This window comes from Moschus berezovskii, chromosome 3 (assembly GCF_049115385.1).
Source record: "Moschus berezovskii isolate FMDL1 chromosome 3, NW_MosBer_1.0, whole genome shotgun sequence".
In the NCBI taxonomy this organism is placed as follows: domain Eukaryota; kingdom Metazoa; phylum Chordata; class Mammalia; order Artiodactyla; family Moschidae; genus Moschus; species Moschus berezovskii.
Window position 1 is genome coordinate 17109333 of NC_142462.1, and position 19955 is coordinate 17129287.

A 19955-nucleotide genomic window follows, 5' to 3' on the forward strand; every position below is an offset into this window, starting at 1 on the left:
TCTAATTAAGGAGAAGAAGACACTGCTACTGCCCTAATTCTTTTATAATATACATCGGGAGATCAGACTCACCATGTCCCCTTTAACCTGCTGCATTTGCTCCTCATTGCTATCCAATTCATTGTGACAATAACATACAAAAAGAAAAAAAAAAAAAATCCAGGTATAATCTAAGTAAGATACTAGTTTGTTTCTAATTAGCAAGGTTATTTGTTGGTGTATTTTCATTCTATTGGTTCATAGGTCAACCCGTTCTTTATAAGGGACTTACAATGATACTTTTTGTATGTTTCTCCGTTAATAGCAGATTAAATACTCTAGTGATTTAGAGAATTAATGGGCAGTCCTCAGTGACCTCAAATTAACCTAAATGGCATCAATCATATAATGGAGGGCTTTGGAGTTGGATATGAGGGTTGGAACCTCAAGTTTATACACTGTGCCAAGAAACAGGGAAAAGGAGGAGCACTGGATATTTAAGATTATATACTGACTAAACTGACCTCTCTCCACAAACCTGCTAGTAGGTGTTTAGAGTTAAATACTTAATCATATTAGTGAAGATTATAAGAAAGCTTTAAAATCTCAGGGCTAGTGCGTAGGCTAGTATTGTTTGGAGAGCGTTCAAGAGAAATTGGTTATCAAAGGAAGTTAAACAGTTCGCTTAGTAAGTTCAGAGCTGAAGGAAAGTTTGGCTTACATTAACTTGAAGTGAGTCTGACAATTCAGGTGCATGAAACTTTCTACTTTTTCAGCAGGCAGAAGATGCCAGTGATCAATATTGAGGACCTGACCGAAAAGGACAAACTGAAGATGGAAGTCGACCAGCTCAAGAAAGAAGTGACGCTGGAAAGAATGATGGTAAACTGCTGTCCTCTTTTGAATTTTCTTTGTAAGGGAAATCTCCATTGGTCAGGGTGTCTCCTTCTCTGTGGGACTTCCCAGGTGGCACTTAGTGGTAAAGAACGTGCCTGCCAATGCAGGAGACATAAGAGATGTGAGTTCAATCCCTGGCTCAGGAAGATCCCCTGGAGAAGGAAATGGCAACCCACTCCAGTTTTCTTGCCTGGAGAATCCCATGGACAGGGGAGCCTGGTGAACTTTGGTGCATAGGGTTGCAAAGAGTCGGACATGACTGAAGTGATTTAGCATGCATACAAGCACTCACTCCTCTGTATCAGGAGGAGAAGAATGACTCTTAAGTCGCTAGAAACTCTTATCAGTGGGGAGCACAAGGATTTAAACCTCCTTAACCACCATCCCCTTGTTTGCTGCTGTTAAAAAAAAATGTAACTGAGTAAATTTGAAGATATAGTTGGCCTTATTAAATAATTTAGGGATTGAGCAGCATCCCATCTAGCAAGTAGAAAGGCTCACCAAGGAGTTGTACAAAATGGAAGGATTTTCTAGGAACAAAGGGGCTGAACAAGGAAGCCATAAATAAAGGAAGAATTATTTCAGGCAGGAGCAACTTCCTTTGGGGGAAGAGCAGGAGGTCTCTCACACAGATTAGCTCATGCAGACTGGGAAATTGCAGTGTGTTAGGTTTACTCTTGGGAAACCTTGAAACTGCAGTTAAATTAGATATTAAGTTTTGGTTTGTTGATATGGGGCTTAGCACAGTGACTCCAATTGGGCCTGTTGTTTTTTATTTTTATTTTTTTGACACTGTGCTTTTCTTTTATCTTTTTTTTTTTTTTTTAATGAAAAATGTTTATTTGGGGCTCTTAAATATTACAGTTCAGAAGATAGATTTGGGTAAAACTTGAAGAGTGTTCCAGGGAAGAGAAAATCAGGGGCTTATAAGGGCATAGCCAAAAGGTTGTATTCTGACCTAAGAAACGGAAAATATATGTCCTTAAGGGATAGCTTGTCATGAATTATTTTAAGGTAATGAAAAGTATTAGTTGCTTAGTTATGTCTGACTCTATGAGACCCCATGGACTATATAGCCTGCCAGGTTCCTCCATCCATGGGATTTTCCAGGTAAGAATACTGGAGGGGTGGGTAGCCATCCCTTCTCCAGGGGATCCTCCCAATCCAGGAACTGAATGCTAGTCTGCTGCATTGCTAGCAGATTCTTTACCATATGAGCCTCCAGGGACTTTTTAGGGTAAGGGTCTGATAACTATCTCATGCTCCTAACTGGCTGCCCCCACCCTGTCACCCACGCCCACCACCTTCTTCTGTCTTTCACAGTAGCAGTGTTTAAGGTGGTGGCTTGGACTAATTCAGGAAGCGTCTCAGTTTTCCTGAGCTTCTCCCTTGTGTACAGAGGGCATACATGTTTTTAGTTTTTCTCCTGTTAGTCTGCCTTTCTTATTATTATCTCAGTTAAGAACCTAGAAGTGTAGAGGGAAAATTAGTTTTCCTCTTTCACATTACTCATTGGAGAAGCTCAGTATAGTTGAAAATAAGCTGTTCAGATAAAATTCATCAGAAATTAAGAAAATTAATAATCATAATTATCTTTTGATTTAGAGTTAAAATTAACAGTCTGGAAAACTATGTTCCATAAGCCAAATCCAGCTCTTAGCCTGTTTTTGTTTTAGTATGGCCACTAAACTAAAAATGTTTTTATATTTTTATGGATTTTTTTTAAAGGGGGTGGAGAGAGAAAAATAAAATGAAGAATATGAGACATATTTTTCAGCTAAGCAATAAAGTAAAGCAATGCATATAGGTATTTTGTTTTTACTTTACTAAGTTGATATTTCTCTTTATTTGATATTGTTCAGATGCTCTTAGCCAAGACGTCATCCCCTCCAGCCTTGTTATGGCCAGTAATGAATGAGAACATTCTATTCCTTCTTTGAAAATAAAAATGAGGTCAGGCAAAAGAACTCGCCGGTTTCTCCTACAAACATTTGTCAGATCTTAAAAACTGTTACCCGAAGTCCTCTGCCATTAGAAGGAGCAGAAATGGCAAAGAAATAAAGCTTTCCACCAAACGAACAGTGACTGACGCTTGGAAAATGTACATATGTATTTCAGATATCTTTGTTTTAGGAACAGAACAAAAACTCCTCCACAAGTCATAAGAGTATGTTTCATATTTCTTAAAAACACTTGTTTTATCAGGCCAAAGTGAAAAAAGGAGTTTGCGTTATCTTTAAACTTTGCTCAAAACTCTCACTCCCAATAAAAGTTAGAATTTTGGCTTCTTTTATGTTTGTAACTGTCTCAAACTTCCCTGTTGCCCTTTCCATACCAGCAAAACATACTTTGTTGTAAAGATAAAAATTAAATCTTTAAACAGCACAAAAGCTTGGCACATACACCAAAAAAGTTAAAATCCTAATCTTTATAATTTGTGGGAAAATAAACTTTTGAGATAAAGGAGTTAATGATTTTTTCTTTTATACTTGAAACATCCAAGAGTGGTTTTGTTACTCATGTGCCAGGATTGTTTTATACGCAGTTTGCTTGGCTTCGTGTTTACTGTTGACTCTATGGCGGGTTCACCTGGGAATTATTGTTTTGGATAAGCATCACATACATCCCCATTTTGTCAGGCTTTGTGGTTCCTTTTCCTATTACATGATGTGTCTTTGCTCTTGGAAGTCAATTTAATTTCATATCAGACTGCCAAAATTACAAACACACACACACTCAGAACTTTCCAGGCCTGAACCCAGAACTCTGACATAGGATGACGTAGTGTCCACCATAGTATGGTTAAACGGGTCTCCTCCGGAACCATATCTGACTCAGATTCTGGCTCCACAACTTTCTCCCTATGTAACATTCACTTAAGTTAGCTAACTTACCTATGCCAATTTCTTCTTCTGTAAAATGGGAATAGTAACAATAGGTAATTATTATTACTTTAAAAATCATTATTGATATCTATGAACCAGACTGATCCATAATATGCCTCAACCTTGCTATCAAGGTGGTAGCATTGTGAGACTCCCTGGAGGAGGAAATGGCAACCCACGCCAGTATTCCTGCCTGGAGAATTCCATGGACAGGGGAGCCTGGCAGCTTACAGTCCATGGGGTTGCATGGAATCAGACACAACCTAGTGACTAAACAGCAGCATTGTCAAACTAAGACAACTCTTGGCATCCAATTTCTAAAAAATTTGTGATGGCTTTAAGTGAATATAATAAGCAAAAACAAAAGGCAATCTTTGTAGTTAATAGCTACCATTTGCTATCTATGCCAGGTATTTAATGCAACCTGTGTTCTTTCTATTTCATAGATGAATTAGCTAAACCTTAGATAAACTGTTTTAAATAAGGACACAGCTGGTAAGTGAGCTGAGCCAAAATCAAATCTGGGATTCCCTGAATTCAGTGTCCATGTTCTTTCCACCATGCTGTGTAAACTTGTATTAAACTGTATATACTTATAGTAGAGTTTTGAACCACATACACTCATATAGGTTTGTAGGTAATTATTGCTCCTCAATATCCTCAGATCCTAACCAGACACTGTCAAAACTAACCCTCACTGATTCCTATTGCTGACAGCTGGTTGCGGCCCAAACAGCTGGTGTTTGGAAGAAGGGGAAAAAGTGAATCTAAATCTCAAGTTTGAATTTTGAGGAGGAAAAAAAGTGGTTCTAAATCATTGCATATTTCAAATTGATATTGCTCAAATGTGTGCATAAACTCTAAGTATCGTCCTGTGAAGGAGACTCCTGACCAGTGCCCCGCCCCCAGTTAGAAATGATTTCTTCTAATATGCAGATAATGAGTTTTCTGAGTTATAAGTAGTTTTAAGTCTTCTGTCTGATGTTGCTTAGAACTTCCATGAAAAAATGGCATGAAGATTTTATTAAAACAAAACAATAAATTCCTTAGATAACTTGCGGAATGGTTACTTCATGGACCGCCAAAAATAAAACAGCTTTGTGTTAATGTCATGATGTATTAAGTGAAAACAAAACAAGTTGACAATTAAAAGGAATGAATAACGTGGTCCCATGTGTGTATATGCATATGTATACATATACACAACACGCACACTTATATTTACACATGTATGGAACTTTGCCTCTCTCTAAACAGTATATGGCACATTAACAGGCTTTGACTGAGACCATTAATTAAAATACTAAAGCCTGATTTTTCACGAAGTCATTGCTATAATGTTGCAGATGACTACGGAGCAAACTCATAAACAATTATTTGGTTCAGCCATTATTTTTTTACTGAACACCAATAAAATGTAAGGGTCTTCCCAGGTGGCACAGTGAACCGACTGCCAATGCAGGAGAGGGAAGATACCCTGGAGTAGGAAGTGGCAACTCACTCCAGTATTCTTGCCTGGAAAATTCTATGGTCAGAGGAGCCCAGCAGGCTATAGTCCACGGGGTTACAAAGAGTCAGCCATGACTGAGCACACATATACACACACACAAATAAATGGGTTCTGTTCTAGATACCTGCAATACATGTGAACAAGTCAGCCAGAGGTTCCTTTGGAGCTCACCTTCAAGTTCACAATCATGATCAATCATTACACAAGCTTAAAATAAAATTACAAGTGTATCCTTCTGAGAATCCAGGAGTGGTGATAAGCCTGGAATTTAACAATTATTCATTCCCTTCCACCTTCACAGGTCACATTTTTGGAATGAGCAAAAACATTAAATCAATGCTTACTCTGGTAACATTCTTGACTTGTGTTGTCAGCTGTGTTCTGATCCCTGGATCCTGTCTCCTTTAAAGAGGCTGGAGGCAGTATCTGCTGAGAACTCTTAGCTGGAGTTTGGCCAGCTGATTAGCCTTCACTCAAAGGTATTCACAAGGCCAGAGGAGGAAGTTGCTGTCAATATTTCTTCTTCTCTGGTACAAAGTATGAGTGCATTGGCAGAAAGCAGAATCACATTAAAAAGAACACACACAAAAATGATAATTATAAATGCATTCTTGGATTCTGAAGTATTCTCCATTAAACCAAATGAATCATCTTTTTCTTTTTTCCTTTAAGGTGTCCAAATGTTGTGAAGAATTCAGGGATTATGTTGAAGAAAGATCTGGGGAGGATCCATTAGTAAAGGGTATCCCAGAGGACAAAAATCCCTTCAAGGAGCTCAAAGGAGGCTGTGTGATTTCATAAGAATTTTTAAAAAAAAAATCCAGTGGAATATCTTGAGCTTTAATGATGTACTAAATGTTTGGTCATATGTGATAATATGGTTAAGCATATACATAAATTTTAAAATTATTAATATAAGTGGTTAATAAAATTTGGAATGTGATAATGTGTGAGTCTATGGTTTTCTTAAAGTACTTACCATAGGGTTGAACACATAATTGACAAATATTAACTGATCCTGTCACGTGTGTGTATGTTCCTCGGTTCTTTGTCTCGTCACAACAAAGATTTGGGGTGACGGACATTAAAGTCCCCTCGGCATGTCACAGCTCTCGGGTCTTGGACAGACCGTGTTATAGCTCTCAGGTCTCGAATGGACCATGCTATAGCTCTTAGACAAATCAGAGTTACAGCTCAGTGTTACAGCTCTATTTTATTTAGAAGATAGCAGGAAAATCCATCTTCGAGGCGTGAGGGCACGTTGGTCCAAAGACGTGAAGACAAGAGCGGCCCAACGTGCAGGAGAGAGAGAAAGAGCACACGCACGTGGGAGAGAGAAAGAGAGAAAGAGCACATGCACGCGGGAGAGAGAAAGAGAGAAAGAGCACATGCACGCGGGAGAGGGAGAGGGACGGGGAGAGAGAGAGAACAAGCACGTGGCTCCTCCTTTTATATGTTTTCTTCCCCCTGGGCCTGCCCTATGCAAATTTGGCTTAGTCAGGAGTGCTGCTCTACCTGCAGTCTTCACTCCGGTCCTCGGACCTTCCTTTGTTCTATTTTCGCAGGCTTTTCCCTTCCTTGTCTTTTGGCCACCGCCATTTTGGACTCCTTTTCCCTATTCTACCTACCTAACAATCCCTTTCATTAACAATAGTATGTTTTATAATGAGTTTATATTATTCTGGATGCCAGCATATAGTAAGTGTTTTATGTTTGTCCATTACCCTTTCAACCTCCATAATATTCCACCTAGAAATTTCCTGGTTAGACCTATATTTTCCTCAACCTTTCTCTTCCTTGGGTGACTAGGGAGTCTACTCTTTTGAGTCATGGAAGACCTATATTGGCAGAATGTGTATGTGCTGTGAAGATGTTTGTTGTTTATGCTATGGTTTTTGTGTCCCTTTCTGAACCCCTAGTCAGCAGCAGTGGTTTCAACATAACCTCTTTCTACATTATTACCAGTTGTACTTGTCAGCAATAACATGACTTTTCCCCAGAATCCCAGTTGGATTAAGTGTTCAGTCTGTAGTCATGGAGCACAGTGGATTTAAGCAGCACATGTATAAAGGTTATGAGAGACTAGAAAGGTCTGGCTCTGGCACTTCACTGCCTACTTGCCTTTGGATAAATTACTTAATCTTTCTAAATCTCAGTTTCTTCTACTGTAGAATAGGGATAATGAATTCCCTTTATAGTCAATCCTAAAGCAAATCAATGCTGAATATTCATTGGAACGACTGTTGCTGAAGCTGAAGTTTTAATACCTTGGTCACCTGATATAAAGAGCCAACTCATTGGAAAAGACCCTGATGCTGGGAAAGATTGAAGGCAAGAGGAGAAGGGGGTGGCAGAGGATGAGATGGTTAGAGAGCATCACCAACTCAATGGACATAAATTTGAGCAAACTGCAGGAGATAGTGGAGGACAGAGGAGCCTGGCATGCTGCAGTCCACGGGGACTGAACAACAACAACAAAATATACTAGTTTAACTACAGTATTTAACGTAATATCTGGCATGTAATAAGATCCAATAAGTATTAACCAGTGTTATTACTGGAAACAGAACTAGACAAAATATTCAGAATCCTTTAAGATACATGCTATTTCCTGCCCTCCCCATGAAGACTCACCAGTATAGTCCTTTCTTTCTGTGGCAGTCTAAAGATGACAGAATAATAGCTATCACCTGCACTATCTTCCTAATCAGCTTTTTCCTGGCATCTTACTGAGTTTTCATAAAACAAATTTCACCATCTTTGTGCTGATGACTAAGAGATAACTTGCCCATGCTTCCGTAACACGTGACGAATGTCAACCTGAAAACTATTTTTACTCCAACTCAGAAGCTATTTTTGTTGTTAGTGTTTTTTTTGTTGTTGTTGCTAGCCCACATTTACAGTGCTGTTTTTGAATACATCAACATCAGAATACTTAGAAATGCTAATTGATTGTCATCCTTTTAAAAACAAGGTAAAAGACCTTTGGGTCTGCAAGGGAATCTAAAGGTTGTTTCCGGGGCTTTCCCAGGTGGCTCAGTGGTAAAGAATTCACCTGCCAATGCAGGAGACATAAGAGACACAGGTCAAGAAGATCCCCTAGAGGAAGAAATGGCAACCCACTCCAGTATTCTTGCCTGGGCAATCCCATAGACAGAGGAACCTGGGGGGCTACAGTTCATGGGGTCACAAACAGTCGGACACGACTGAGCATGCACTCACACAAAGGTTGCTTCAGATTTGGCTCCTAGCACAGTGACCTTCTACTCTGATCAGAGTAAATGCTTAACAAAGATCTATTGACTCTTGTCCAGCCCCTTTTTCTTAACACACACCAAACCGAGTCCAACTTCATACTGCTCACCGCACAGCAGACCAGTAATCTAGAAATGAGTTGTTGGGGCAAGGAAGATGGTGGACTTGTACCCCAAAGAACCATCTTGCCTGAGTTAGAATTCAGGCTTCTTTTATACTAAAGGGGAGAGAGTAAAGTCAAACATTTCCTGGTTCCGTCAGCCTCTGGAGAGGATGTGTTAATGTTTTCCTTCCTGCAGTCATTCGCAGGTGGGCCTGATCAGGATGCTTCCTGTAACCTAAACAAAAGTATTTTCCCTAAATGCTCATTACCTGGGAGGCAGGGTTCTCAGAAATTGGCCATTTTGTGTAATTTCAGCTCCCAGGTAACATCCCTTTAGAGATTAACTCTTTGGTATTGATAGAATACAAAAGGTTCTTCCCTATTACATAATGTTGTTGTTGTTGTTTAGTTGCTAAGTTGTGTTCAGCTCTTTTGTGACCCCATGGACTGTAGCCTGCCAGGTTCCTCTGTCCATGGGATTTCTTAGTCAAGAATATTGAAGTGGATTGCCATTTCCTTCTCCAAGGGATCTTCCTGACTGAACTGTGGTCTGCATTGGCAGGCAGATTCTTTACCACTGAGCCACCTGGGAAGCCCCGTTATATAATATGCTTTTTATATTAAGGGATTCCAAGATAGACTACAGGAGTCTCATCTTTTTTCCTCTGCAGAGGCTTTTCTCCCCACTGTGGAAAATAATAAAAACCCCCTCCAACACCCCTCCCCCAGTACTGCCCATCTCCCTTTCCTATTCTGATTTTCCTCCACAGCACCCGTCATCTTCTGGCACCCTACGTATTTTACCTGTCTGTTTAATTGAACCAATATCAAGTGAACCGAGTGCATCAAATGTGGGTTAAATATTTTTCTGAAAGAAATAATCATTTTAACAACCTAAAGAGTCACCATTTACTTTACAAATTTTAGAAGGGCAGAATTTGGGAGATAACCTAGTTTTATCTATACCTACAAAATAAGATGCAGAGAGGATCCACGTCTTCTTCCATGTGCCATTTAATATTCGTTAAGTGTTCCATATATCTTTTTTTTTCTTGATTAAAAAAAACAAAAGTCTTGACTTTGGCATCAACTGACATGTATAGTTTTAACAACATCCTTACCATCCATCTCTCAGCTGGAAATAGATTTGGGAGCCAGATGATTCTAAATTAAAACCCTGACTAATCCACTTTCTAGTTGAGACCTTCAGGTAAGTAATTTCAATATCTGAACTTTGTAAAACTGATTAAGATGGATACTTATGTGACATTTCAAATCATTTAGATAGGAGATAAACATATAGGAAAAAGGTAATAAATCCTACTCCTCTTCTATGGTCACTAAAAGCCCTCTGTCTCTCAGTCCATCCCCAGAGTATATCTCCTAAGGCATTTAACATAACCTTGCTTTCTCTCAGTATAATGTATATGGTTGTCTTAGTATTAATGCTATACTGTAAATTTCTCAAGCCAGAAGCTCTGTTCATCTTTGAAACTACCATACCAACTAATAAATTGTCTCTACAGTTTCATTAACATAATAAGTGTTTAATTCAATTAAAAGCAGGCAAGGGTGGTGCTTTTTATATTGGATAATTTAGAATTCCTGTTGGTTTATCTAATGATGAAACCAACCAGAGACTAAAAATTCCTGTTGCTTTAAAATACAGATTGTCAGCAGAAATTTGAATAAGATAAAAATTATAGGAAGGAAATACAGAGAAAGATTGTCCAGGAAGAGGGAAATAAGATCATGACTGTTTCTCAGCCTACATCGCTACATCTGGTGGTGAGTGACTCTGGGTTTTTTTTTTTTTTTTTCAGAAATTATTTCAGGGCCAGGGTTAAAAGGAATGAACAACAACAAAAAATGCTCCAGAGTCTTAGTATTTGGCTTTTCAACAGAACTTCCTAATATTAGTGGAAATGGGTTAAGTACACATTCTTACTATGTCATTTGAGATACTTGAACTTTGATGTTTTGTACGCATAAGTGAGTTTAAACTTTAGCCAGAAAAAAAAAAAAAGAAAGAAAAAGAAAAAACCTCAATGTTATTTTAATTTGGATTGATTTGATTTTAGCCAGATTTCCAAACAGGGCTAATTTCAAACTTCCTACATTCTTCAAAGAATATACTGCCACAAGGAAAACAGTAAACTGAGTAATGAAAATGAAATGCAGTAGAAATTAAGTAGAAACTAAAGTCTCCTATGGACAAGACTGATAAATCATTTTGATACAGTGAATCATAAGTAACTGTTAATGAAAATCGGAGCATCAGACCTGGTCATCCTGTGATTTCCTATTCTTTTTATTTAGAAGAGGAATCTTATAACAAATTGAACCAATATCAAATGAACCGAGTGCATCAAATGTGGGTTCAATATTTTTCTGAAAGAAATAATCATTTTAACAACCTAAAGAGTCACCATTTACTTTATAAATTTTAGAAGGGCAGAATTTGGGAGATAACCTAGTTTTATCTATACCTACAAAATAGATGCAGAGAGGATCCACGTCTTATAAATATTACAAGGCAAAACAAGAACCCTGCTTTTTTTGAGTTCAAGTTAGTATTAAATCCCTTCTCTGGTGTCTCAGATGGTAAGTGTGTGCCTGCAATGCTGGAGATCTGGGTTCGATCCCTGGATGGGGAAGATCCCCTGGAGAAGGAAATGGCAACCCACTCCAGTACTCTTGCCTGGAAAATCCCATGGATGGAGGGACTTGGTAGGCTGGTCCATGGGGTTGCAAAGAGTTGGACAGGACAGAGCAACTTCACTTTCTTTAGTATTAAATCAACTCCAATAAAACTAACTTCAATATTTTCTTATAGACTTTTCTTTATATGGATTTTTAACAGCATACATTAGAAAAAGTCAAAGAAGTTTTTCCCTTTCTTTGTATGTCAAGGTTCATATGTCATAGTCTTTGCCCTTTTATACTTTAAAACTGAAAATAACCACATGGTTAATTTTTTTTTTTTTTTTTTTGGTCAGATTCTTTAAAACATTTGTCAGGTGCCAGTGGGCTGATACAGGTTTGTTTCTGATTATGTCTGTCATCTTCACTGAAGAATGGTTTCTACACATACTATTTTGCAAAACAACTTCTATTAGAAGTAATATATACAAAAAAAAAGCAACACTACAGTTGGATACAATTAATAATGGATTTTAACATTTGTCTGTTCAAAATCTTTGCTTGATAAAATATGTTTTTGAGAATTTATGAGAAATTGCTTACCATGGTTGCTCTCTGGGAGATGAATGCCATGCTTAGGAATAGGGAGCTACCAGCTTTTTTTTTTTTTTTAAGTACCCATCATTTTACCATTTAAAATCAAACAACAACAACAACAAAATATTTTTCAGAATGCTGTGTGATCATGACATTTCAGCATTTCCCAACTCATTTTAGTGTAATCAATTTACTTAATATATTAGCATGTGAATTTGATTAAAACGATGAATTTTTAAGTATACTACTATGCACTTCATCTCTAATTTAAGTCTGATAATACTGTGGAAAAAGTTAAAGAACCATTATGGTTTTATAACTATCACTGTAGGCAACTAGATGATTTCACAGGGAAGAAATTTCCAGGCCAAAATAACCCTTCTTTTATGATTTGGAACAGGCATACATTAATTTACTTAACCAACCTATTTAATTTGGGTGCTGAGCTTATTTAATTCAAGCCACATTAACTTACTTTCACTAACTTATTTAAGCTTTTTTTAACCAAGCTTTTAAATTTAAGCAATGGGGAAATTAAAAAAAAAAAAAAAAAGAATCAGTTCTGCAGACAGATTTGGTTTTTTTGTCTTGGCTCAAGGCTTGCGAACAGGGAAAGATCCCGCAGTTCATCTAATTTTCTTTGACCCTGGGAGCTCCTAGAATGTGTGGTATTTCAAATACAGAAAATGAAGTTCCTAAATATTTTTCTTTGTGAATGTGGTTTATCAGATGTAGATACATAAAAACAGTTAGAAAGGAAACACACTTTAGCTAGTTCGCCCCTCCCTTACTCCATCACATATCTCACAAATTGCAAACCCAAAATCCAGAAGAAAATAAGTGACTTTTCCTAGTGGCCAGTGGCAGAGCAAGGACTGGAACTCATGGATACTCATCAAAGATTCTTTTCATTCTAATAGATTCAATAAGGATAAGTGGGTGGAGCCTAGTGAAGAATTATGAACAAAAAATCTTCTGCTTACAAAACAGAGAACGGCTATGGTGTCTAAGGCCAAGTACTCTGATATACTCAGTTAATGCCTACACTCAACTTGAATTTCTTTTTATTTAATTTTTATTGAAGGATAATTGCTTTACAGAATTTTGCTGTTTTCTGTCAAACCTCAACCTGAATCAGCCATAGGTATACATATATCCTCCCCTTTGAAACTCCCTCCTGTCTCCCTCCCCATCCCACTGCTCTGGATTGATACAGAGCCCCTGTTTGAGTTTTCTGAGCCATACAGCAAATTCCTATTGGCTGTCTATTGTACATATGGTAATATAAATTTCCATGTTACTCTTTCCTTTCATCTCATCCTCTCCTCCCCTCTCCCCATGTCCATTCAACTTGAATTTGACTCTACAGGCAGGCGGTCATTTCTGGGGAGAAGGAAATATGTATCCGACCACTTGAGATACTTTCCTTTCCTTTCTTCATGTTTCATTTTTTTTTTTCTAGTCTTTTGAGCATCATTTACAAGGTTTTAGATAGTTAAAGGGAAACTTTGTATGGCGGGCAAACATTTGTCACATCATTCTTCCTGGCTTGACAAAGTAGCAGCTAGATTCAAATGGCTGTCCAGAACGTGGAAAAACCAAGTGGATCCACTGCAAACATACAGGAAGATGCTTGAGCCAGGATTTCAAAACCCTTGGTGTCAAGTGTCATCCAAACCTTGACAGATGGGGAATGGAGAAATACTTTCTGGTAGGACTTTAAATTTGCTACTTCTGTCTTCTCCAGGACCATCCGCTTATTCTTCAAACACTACAATTATTCCCCTGAAAAAAGAATAAAATCCCTGCTGTTGAGGATGTCAATTTATTAACATCAATAAACAATAAACAATATTCACATCCCAATGCCCTTTTTATCCCAAATTTGTAAATGCATTTCAGGCATTTAGCAGACTGGTTGTGTTCACATCAACAGATGTGTTGCGCGTTTCTGAGATTATAGCTCAGTTTCGTTTTCCTCGAGGGCCTTTTCTTAAGCGTCCGCATTTCCGCACAGTAAGCGTGTGTGTCGCTGGGGGAAGGTTGCATGCTGCATGTTTTTGAAACTCTTGGAGAAGTGAAGGGCCGTTATTTCCTGCCCGGTGGTAGTGTCCTCCTTTTCTAGCTTCACGAACAAAACCCGGATGCGACTTGGGAGAGAGGGGGTGGGGAAGGAACAAAAAGTAAAACTTTTGTTGCTTCTCCAGGAAAGTGGACTAGCTCAACTCCCACCCTTGGGCCCCAGCCCAGGCGGGTCCCCGCGGGCGTGGCAGGGTCGGGAGCCGGGCCGGGTCGGCCCGCATCCCCGGGGAGGCCGCTCAGCGCGCAGCCTCTCTGCGTCCTCGCCAACCCAACTGTCCCCGGGCTCCCAGGGGCAGATCTCCTGGTGGTGTGGGGAGCTGACCAAAAGGGCAGGAGTTGTAAGATCCTGGGACGCTAGGGTGGGCGGGCGTGAGGGCGGCTCGTCGGGGCGCTGGGGACAGCCGCCGGGAGAGGCGGTCACCTTCTGCGCGGGCGGGGCGCGCAGGCAGCTCAGTTAGCTCGGGACGCGCCCTGGTTTGCGGCACTTGCAGCCGCTCCACTTCCAGAGTTGTCCCTGAGCCCAGTTCTGGGGCGAAAATGCCGGCCCTTCACATCGAAGATCTGCCAGAAAAGGAAAAGCTGAAGATGGAAGTTGAGCAACTTCGCAAAGAGGTTAAGTTGCAGAGACAGCAGGCAAGTTGGATGTCCCAGAATATTTTTCCTTCTGTGAAATGAACCAAGATCGGTGTTGTCTAGTTTGTTGCAGTAAAACAAATAGTTTCTTGGCCCTTGGGTGGGTGGGTGGGTGGGGAGTTGTTTGTTTCTTTTCTTGCTTTTTCTGCAGCTTCTTTTGAAGGGGGCTTTGGTGGTGCTTGAGAACTGCCTGTTGATGTGGGGAGATCATAGGAGGTTAAGGAGAGAGCAAGGATCTCATGAGTAATTTAAAGCCAAATGTTTGAGAATGAGGGGAACAAGCGAGAAATTCTGCCAGCTATTAGACAGTTGATTTTAAAAACCGAAGCTGTAGGGAAAAGGCAGATGGCTACTTAGTTCCTTGATCTTTTTCATAATGGGAAACAATAGCTTTTAAAAGTTGGAAGAGTTTTTGTTTGTTTTGATTTTGGCTTTCTTAATCACAATGTGTATTGAATTATCTAGTTTTGAGTCTTCATCAGGGGTCTCCAGGAAATGTGTGATGAGCAGTCCACTGGGGCTTGGGAGCAAAACATTACAGTATCCATCTTTGTTTATAAACTTCTTCCCTTTATAATGTTCACTTTATGCTTTGTAAGTATGCACAATGAACTAATACCTACGCAGTACTCTCTGTATTTATTTATAAATAAATAATTATACGTATACTGTATACAAACATTCTTTTTTTGTGATTATGATTAGAAATTTTAGAGACCACTGAAGTGATCACAGATTTTGTGAGAATGTATGTGCAGTGTTCAGAAGTCTCCACTGAAATTTGTTGGAGACTTTGTCATTTTTATTTCAAGTTTTTACTGGTAATACAGGCCTTCATTCCTTCCCTTTTTCCTCAATCAGGCAACCTGTAGTCCAGGAAAAGGTTTTTGGATAGATATTTTTTAAGATAAATGATGTAGTTAGTTCTCCCCAGCAAGAAGAATTTAAACTGACTTTGTATCTCTGTGGTTTAATACTAGAAAAAGTCAAGGAAAACAGTGGGAAAGAAGTAGGTATAGTGAATATGTTCACTTACCTTCCTGCTTTAGTTATGATAACTCTATTCGTGACAAGAGTCTTTTTACTCAGAAGGCACATTTTGAGTGATATTTGGAAGATGCAGGCTTTGGAGGGGAGGTTATTTTTTATACATTTCTTTTCTCAAATGTAATCTGTAACTTCCAAATCCCTAGTCTTCCAGAATTTTGAAGTTCAAAGTCCTTTCTGTACATGTTGAACGTTTTTGTAGCTTTAAAAACACTGCTGTGTTTAAAGGAAAAACCAGAGTTATAGGACAAAGTGAATAGGCTTGTTTCTTGAAACTTTTAAGAGACCCATTTTGTGTATGGCAAAGCCTGTCTGTTAGCCACTTAGATCTTTTTGACACAATGAATCATAGAGGTTACATATTAAATAGATTTGCATGGATTGAAGTAAAGAGTTGTTTGTGCCAAGCTGGAATATTTTAATATTTTGTATCACAATGCAGAATTTATAGGGGAAAACAAAGGAGACGTGTCCTCCATTTACCTAAAGCTTCAAATTAGAAATTGGGCAAGGGTCTAGATGCAGTTAGGGCTTCCCTGGTAGCTCAGCTGTTAAAGAATCTGCCTGTAACGTGGGAGACCCAGGTCTGCCCACACTTCTAATAACAACTACCAGTAAAGAGGACAACGAATTCTATATTTATAAATCATTCAGATGTAGGACAGTCTCTTAAACCACTTAGGAAATAAAGTCTTGCTCAGTTCTGTGCCCCTTCAGTGGCACCAGAAATGCAAGAAGTGATTTCCGCATCATTACTACTACCCTAGTTGTTCAGGATTTCTCATCTCTCCTATTGTTGGACTTCCCAGGAGCGCAGTGATAAAGAACTTGCCTGCTAACACAGGAGATTCGAGAGATGCAGGTTCAGTCCCTGGGTGGAGAAGATCCCTTGGAGGGAGGGAATGGTAACCCACTCTAGTATTCTTGCCTGGAGAATCCTATGGACAGAGGAGCCCTTGAGGGTTGCAAAGAGTTGGACGCAACTGAGCAACTAACACTTGCACACTTTACTGTGTGGAAGTTAGAGGCATCATTCATCAGCAGTCCCCCTCCAGCTCTCCACCTCCACTCCTTAGCACACATCCTACTGGAATTACTTTCTTGGGGAGAAGGAACAGAGGGGAGAAAACTTTCAGGGAAACCTTAGAGGACAGAGGGAGAAACATCTAAGTCCTAATAGTAAGATTCCACCATTTTATTATGCGCTTTGAATTATAACATATTCATGCTAGAAAAACATTATGGCTCTTAGAGATCATTCAACCCTTTCACTTTGAAGGGTTAAAAAACCAACCTGAATTCCAAGAAGGCTAATTAGCCCTTTATTTAAGACCCCAGAGACAATGATAGAGACATTATTGAAACACTAAGACATATATCTTCTGATGCCCAGTCAATAAACTGTTAATATCTAAGCTGTGTGTTCTGCTCAGGCCAGATTCACAGGCTGAATTCTGGCTTGTAGCTAATTGTTATTCAAACTTATCCTCTTGATCATGGAAGGAAATACATCAGAGAAGCCATTGTTCACTTTTGGAGATTACACATCTCTTTGGACACTTAACGAAGAAGGCTCTGTAACAGATAGCATGTGGGAAAACGAGTCTAATTTTTTTAAAACTATTTTTTAGCCTTTCTTTTTTGATGTGGGCCATTTTTAAAAGTCTTCATTAAGTTTGTTCCAGTACTGCTTCTGCTTTATGTTTTGTTTTGGCTAGGAGGCATATGAGCTCTTAACTCCCCAGCCAGGGATCAAACCTGTAACCCCTGCATTGGAAGGCAGTCTTAACCACTGGACTGCCAGGGAAGTCCCAACATGAGTCTTATCTGCAAATTTCTCTGTGGTCACAGAGCCCAGCTTATGGATACTTATGTCATCACCTCTGAGAATTCACTTAAAATGCCCGCACAATGATTGTCCACAAATGTTACCCGAGAGAATGATACTTGTAAAGATTTTATTTTGCCACATTTTAACTGTGTTGCCTAGTTTAAAATTTTTATTTTCAAGAGGCTTCCACAGTGATGTACCAAGAAATCTTTGAAGTGTGGGAGTAAAACATTTTTTAAAAATTTTAATTGCAGTACAATAGACATGAAACATTGTGTTAATAATTTTAGGCATATAACAGTGATTTGATATGTGTGTATATTGCAAAATGATGTATTTTTGGTTACCTTAAAGTCTGATCTTTTAATAATTTCTAGTTTATGTTTTATGGTAATACATGATGTATTAACACAGTAGTAGCTGAAACTGCAATACTTTGGCCGCCTCATGCGACGAGTTGACTCACTGGAAAAGACTCTGATGCTAGGAAAGGTTGGGGGCGGGAGGAGACAGGGACGACAGAGAATGAGATGGCTGGATGGCATCACCGACTCTGTGGACATGAGTTTGAGTGAACTCCGGGAGTTGGTGGTGGACAGGGAGGCCTGGCGTGCTGTGATTCATGGGGTCGCGGAGAGTCGGACACGACTTAGTGACTGAACTGAACTGAACTTCACTTAGGTATAAGTGAATAATTATGTACATTCTAGGATGCATATGCAAACATTTTTTAGTGATCAACATTGAAACAGTTTGGAGATTACTAATCTAGATAACAAAATCAGTGGGAACATTGCCTTGTTTTAAGAGGACTCCATTAGAATTTTCTGAAACTTCTATAATTTTTACTTCTTATTTCTTACTAGTTAATGCAGATCCTCATTAAGCAGTAATCTTTTTTTTTCTCCTTTCCTTTTTACTCCCCTCCTATTTTTTATAAATCACTCTTACAAACTGTCTCTTAAGGATAGACTTTTTGAAGAAACTGTTCAATCCTTTCTCCACTCAGAAAAATTTACACTACTTACAAGCCTCAGATAAGCCTTTTCTTAAGATCGATTCTGCTCAGAAACACAGGTGGGGTGTTGGGGGGAAATGAAGGGGTATGGGGGTGTTGCGAGTAGGGTGGGGAAACTTTGGGACAACATTAGCTTTTCCAGATCAGACTTTCTCCAATGCTTCTATCATTCTGTGAAATTGAAGAACCTGGCACATACTCAGTAAAGTGAGAATTTTTGCAGGAAACACCCCAAAACTTTTGGAGAGTAGCTGCATTGCAACAATTCATTAGCATGGAAAACTGAAAGTGGAGTATGTTTCAGTTCCTCAAATATTGTGGACCTGTCATCATTGTATTTTAGCAGAGGAAGGAAATCATATGAGACACAGTGGATAGAAATTGCTGGGGATAATATTTTTAATACAGTGACTTTCAAACTTTCTTAATGCTACTGTAGTAAGAAATCTATTTCACACAGACTGTATCATTCATGTATATTGTATAGGCTCTGTGCTGCACGCTAATATTTTCATCTATTCTATTTGATTTTTAAAATGCTGGTTGTACCCAATTATGTTAATTTCACTAAAGGGTGGTGACAAAGTTTGAACAATCCTGATTCTTTCTTCCTTTCTTTCCTCCTTTCTCCTTAAGGTGTCTAAATGTTCAGAAGAAATAAAGAACTATATTGAAGAACGTTCTGGAGAGGATCCTCTGGTGAAAGGAATTCCAGAAGACAAGAATCCCTTTAAAGAAAAAGGCAGCTGCATTATTTCCTGAATAACTGGGGAGACATTTCCTCCTCAGTGGAAGAGGTCATTTGTTATCATTTTTCCGAAATAAAACCAACCCCCTTTTAAAGGAGTAACAATGAAGTTTAAAGGAGACTTTCTTCAGCGCTCACCTAGATGTGGTCTTGTCTGAAAGCTGTATGCTTCTCATCCCTGTGCACCACACACCCCTTTTAAGAGGGCAGAGAGCATCTGATGTGCCGTTATGGGAATAAGGACGCCACTTGTGTGTGACACCTCTTTCAGTATATTGCTTGATGCCTTAAATAAAGTTTCATCTCTGCAGAATGAGTGTTGGCAACTTCAGAAAGCTTTCTCTCTCTCTCTTTTTTTTGCATTAACTCTGATACTTCTCCCCATAACCTTTCAGCTGTTTGGGACCTGTCTCTAAAGATGAAGTGGTTTGACAGACCAGGTCTCAGATCCAGCTCTTTCTGCTTCAAATCTCAGGAGGTTTACAGCACTGAGTTCTGACTCCTGGAATGTTTTCATCTAACATTAACTAGTAGGGAACCGAGTTTGGTGGCGCTAGTGATCAAGAATCTCCTGCTAATGCAGGAGACACAGGTTTGACTCCTGCATCAGGAAGACGCCTGGAGAAGGAAATGGCAACCCGCTCCAGTATTCTTGACTGGAAAATTCCATGAACAGGGAAGCTTGGTGGGCTGCAGTCCATTGGGTCACAAAGAGACACGACTGAGC

At 39.1% G+C, this 19955-nt stretch overlaps 2 protein-coding genes across 2 annotated transcripts; both read left to right on the forward strand.

Moving 5' to 3' along the window:
- Window positions 1–759: 759 nt before the first annotated feature.
- GNGT1 (G protein subunit gamma transducin 1) lies at window positions 760–6094 on the forward strand. The gene is made up of 2 exons (XM_055420218.2): window positions 760–861; window positions 5944–6094. Exons 1-2 carry the CDS (start codon window positions 766–768, stop codon window positions 6070–6072), a joined length of 225 nt encoding a protein of 74 aa, XP_055276193.1. The 5' UTR covers window positions 760–765; the 3' UTR covers window positions 6073–6094.
- An 8357-nt stretch (window positions 6095–14451) lies between these two features.
- On the forward strand, window positions 14452–19541 carry GNG11 (G protein subunit gamma 11). Its single transcript, XM_088833277.1, has 2 exons — window positions 14452–14584; window positions 19117–19541. Exons 1-2 carry the CDS (start codon window positions 14489–14491, stop codon window positions 19240–19242), a joined length of 222 nt encoding a protein of 73 aa, XP_088689403.1. The 5' UTR covers window positions 14452–14488; the 3' UTR covers window positions 19243–19541.
- The last annotated feature ends 414 nt before the right edge of the window (window positions 19542–19955 follow it).

Excerpts from the sequence above, each read along its gene's own strand:
- GNG11 (XM_088833277.1), top strand. The coding sequence starts at position 14,489 with ATGCCGGCCCTTCACATCGAAGATCTGCCAGAAAAGGAAAAGCTGAAG. Across the intron at positions 14,585-19,116 it reads TTAAGTTGCAGAGACAGCAG|GTGTCTAAATGTTCAGAAGA; the intron begins GCAAGTTGGATG and ends TTTCTCCTTAAG.
- GNGT1 (XM_055420218.2), top strand. The coding sequence starts at position 766 with ATGCCAGTGATCAATATTGAGGACCTGACCGAAAAGGACAAACTGAAG. Across the intron at positions 862-5,943 it reads TGACGCTGGAAAGAATGATG|GTGTCCAAATGTTGTGAAGA; the intron begins GTAAACTGCTGT and ends TTTTCCTTTAAG.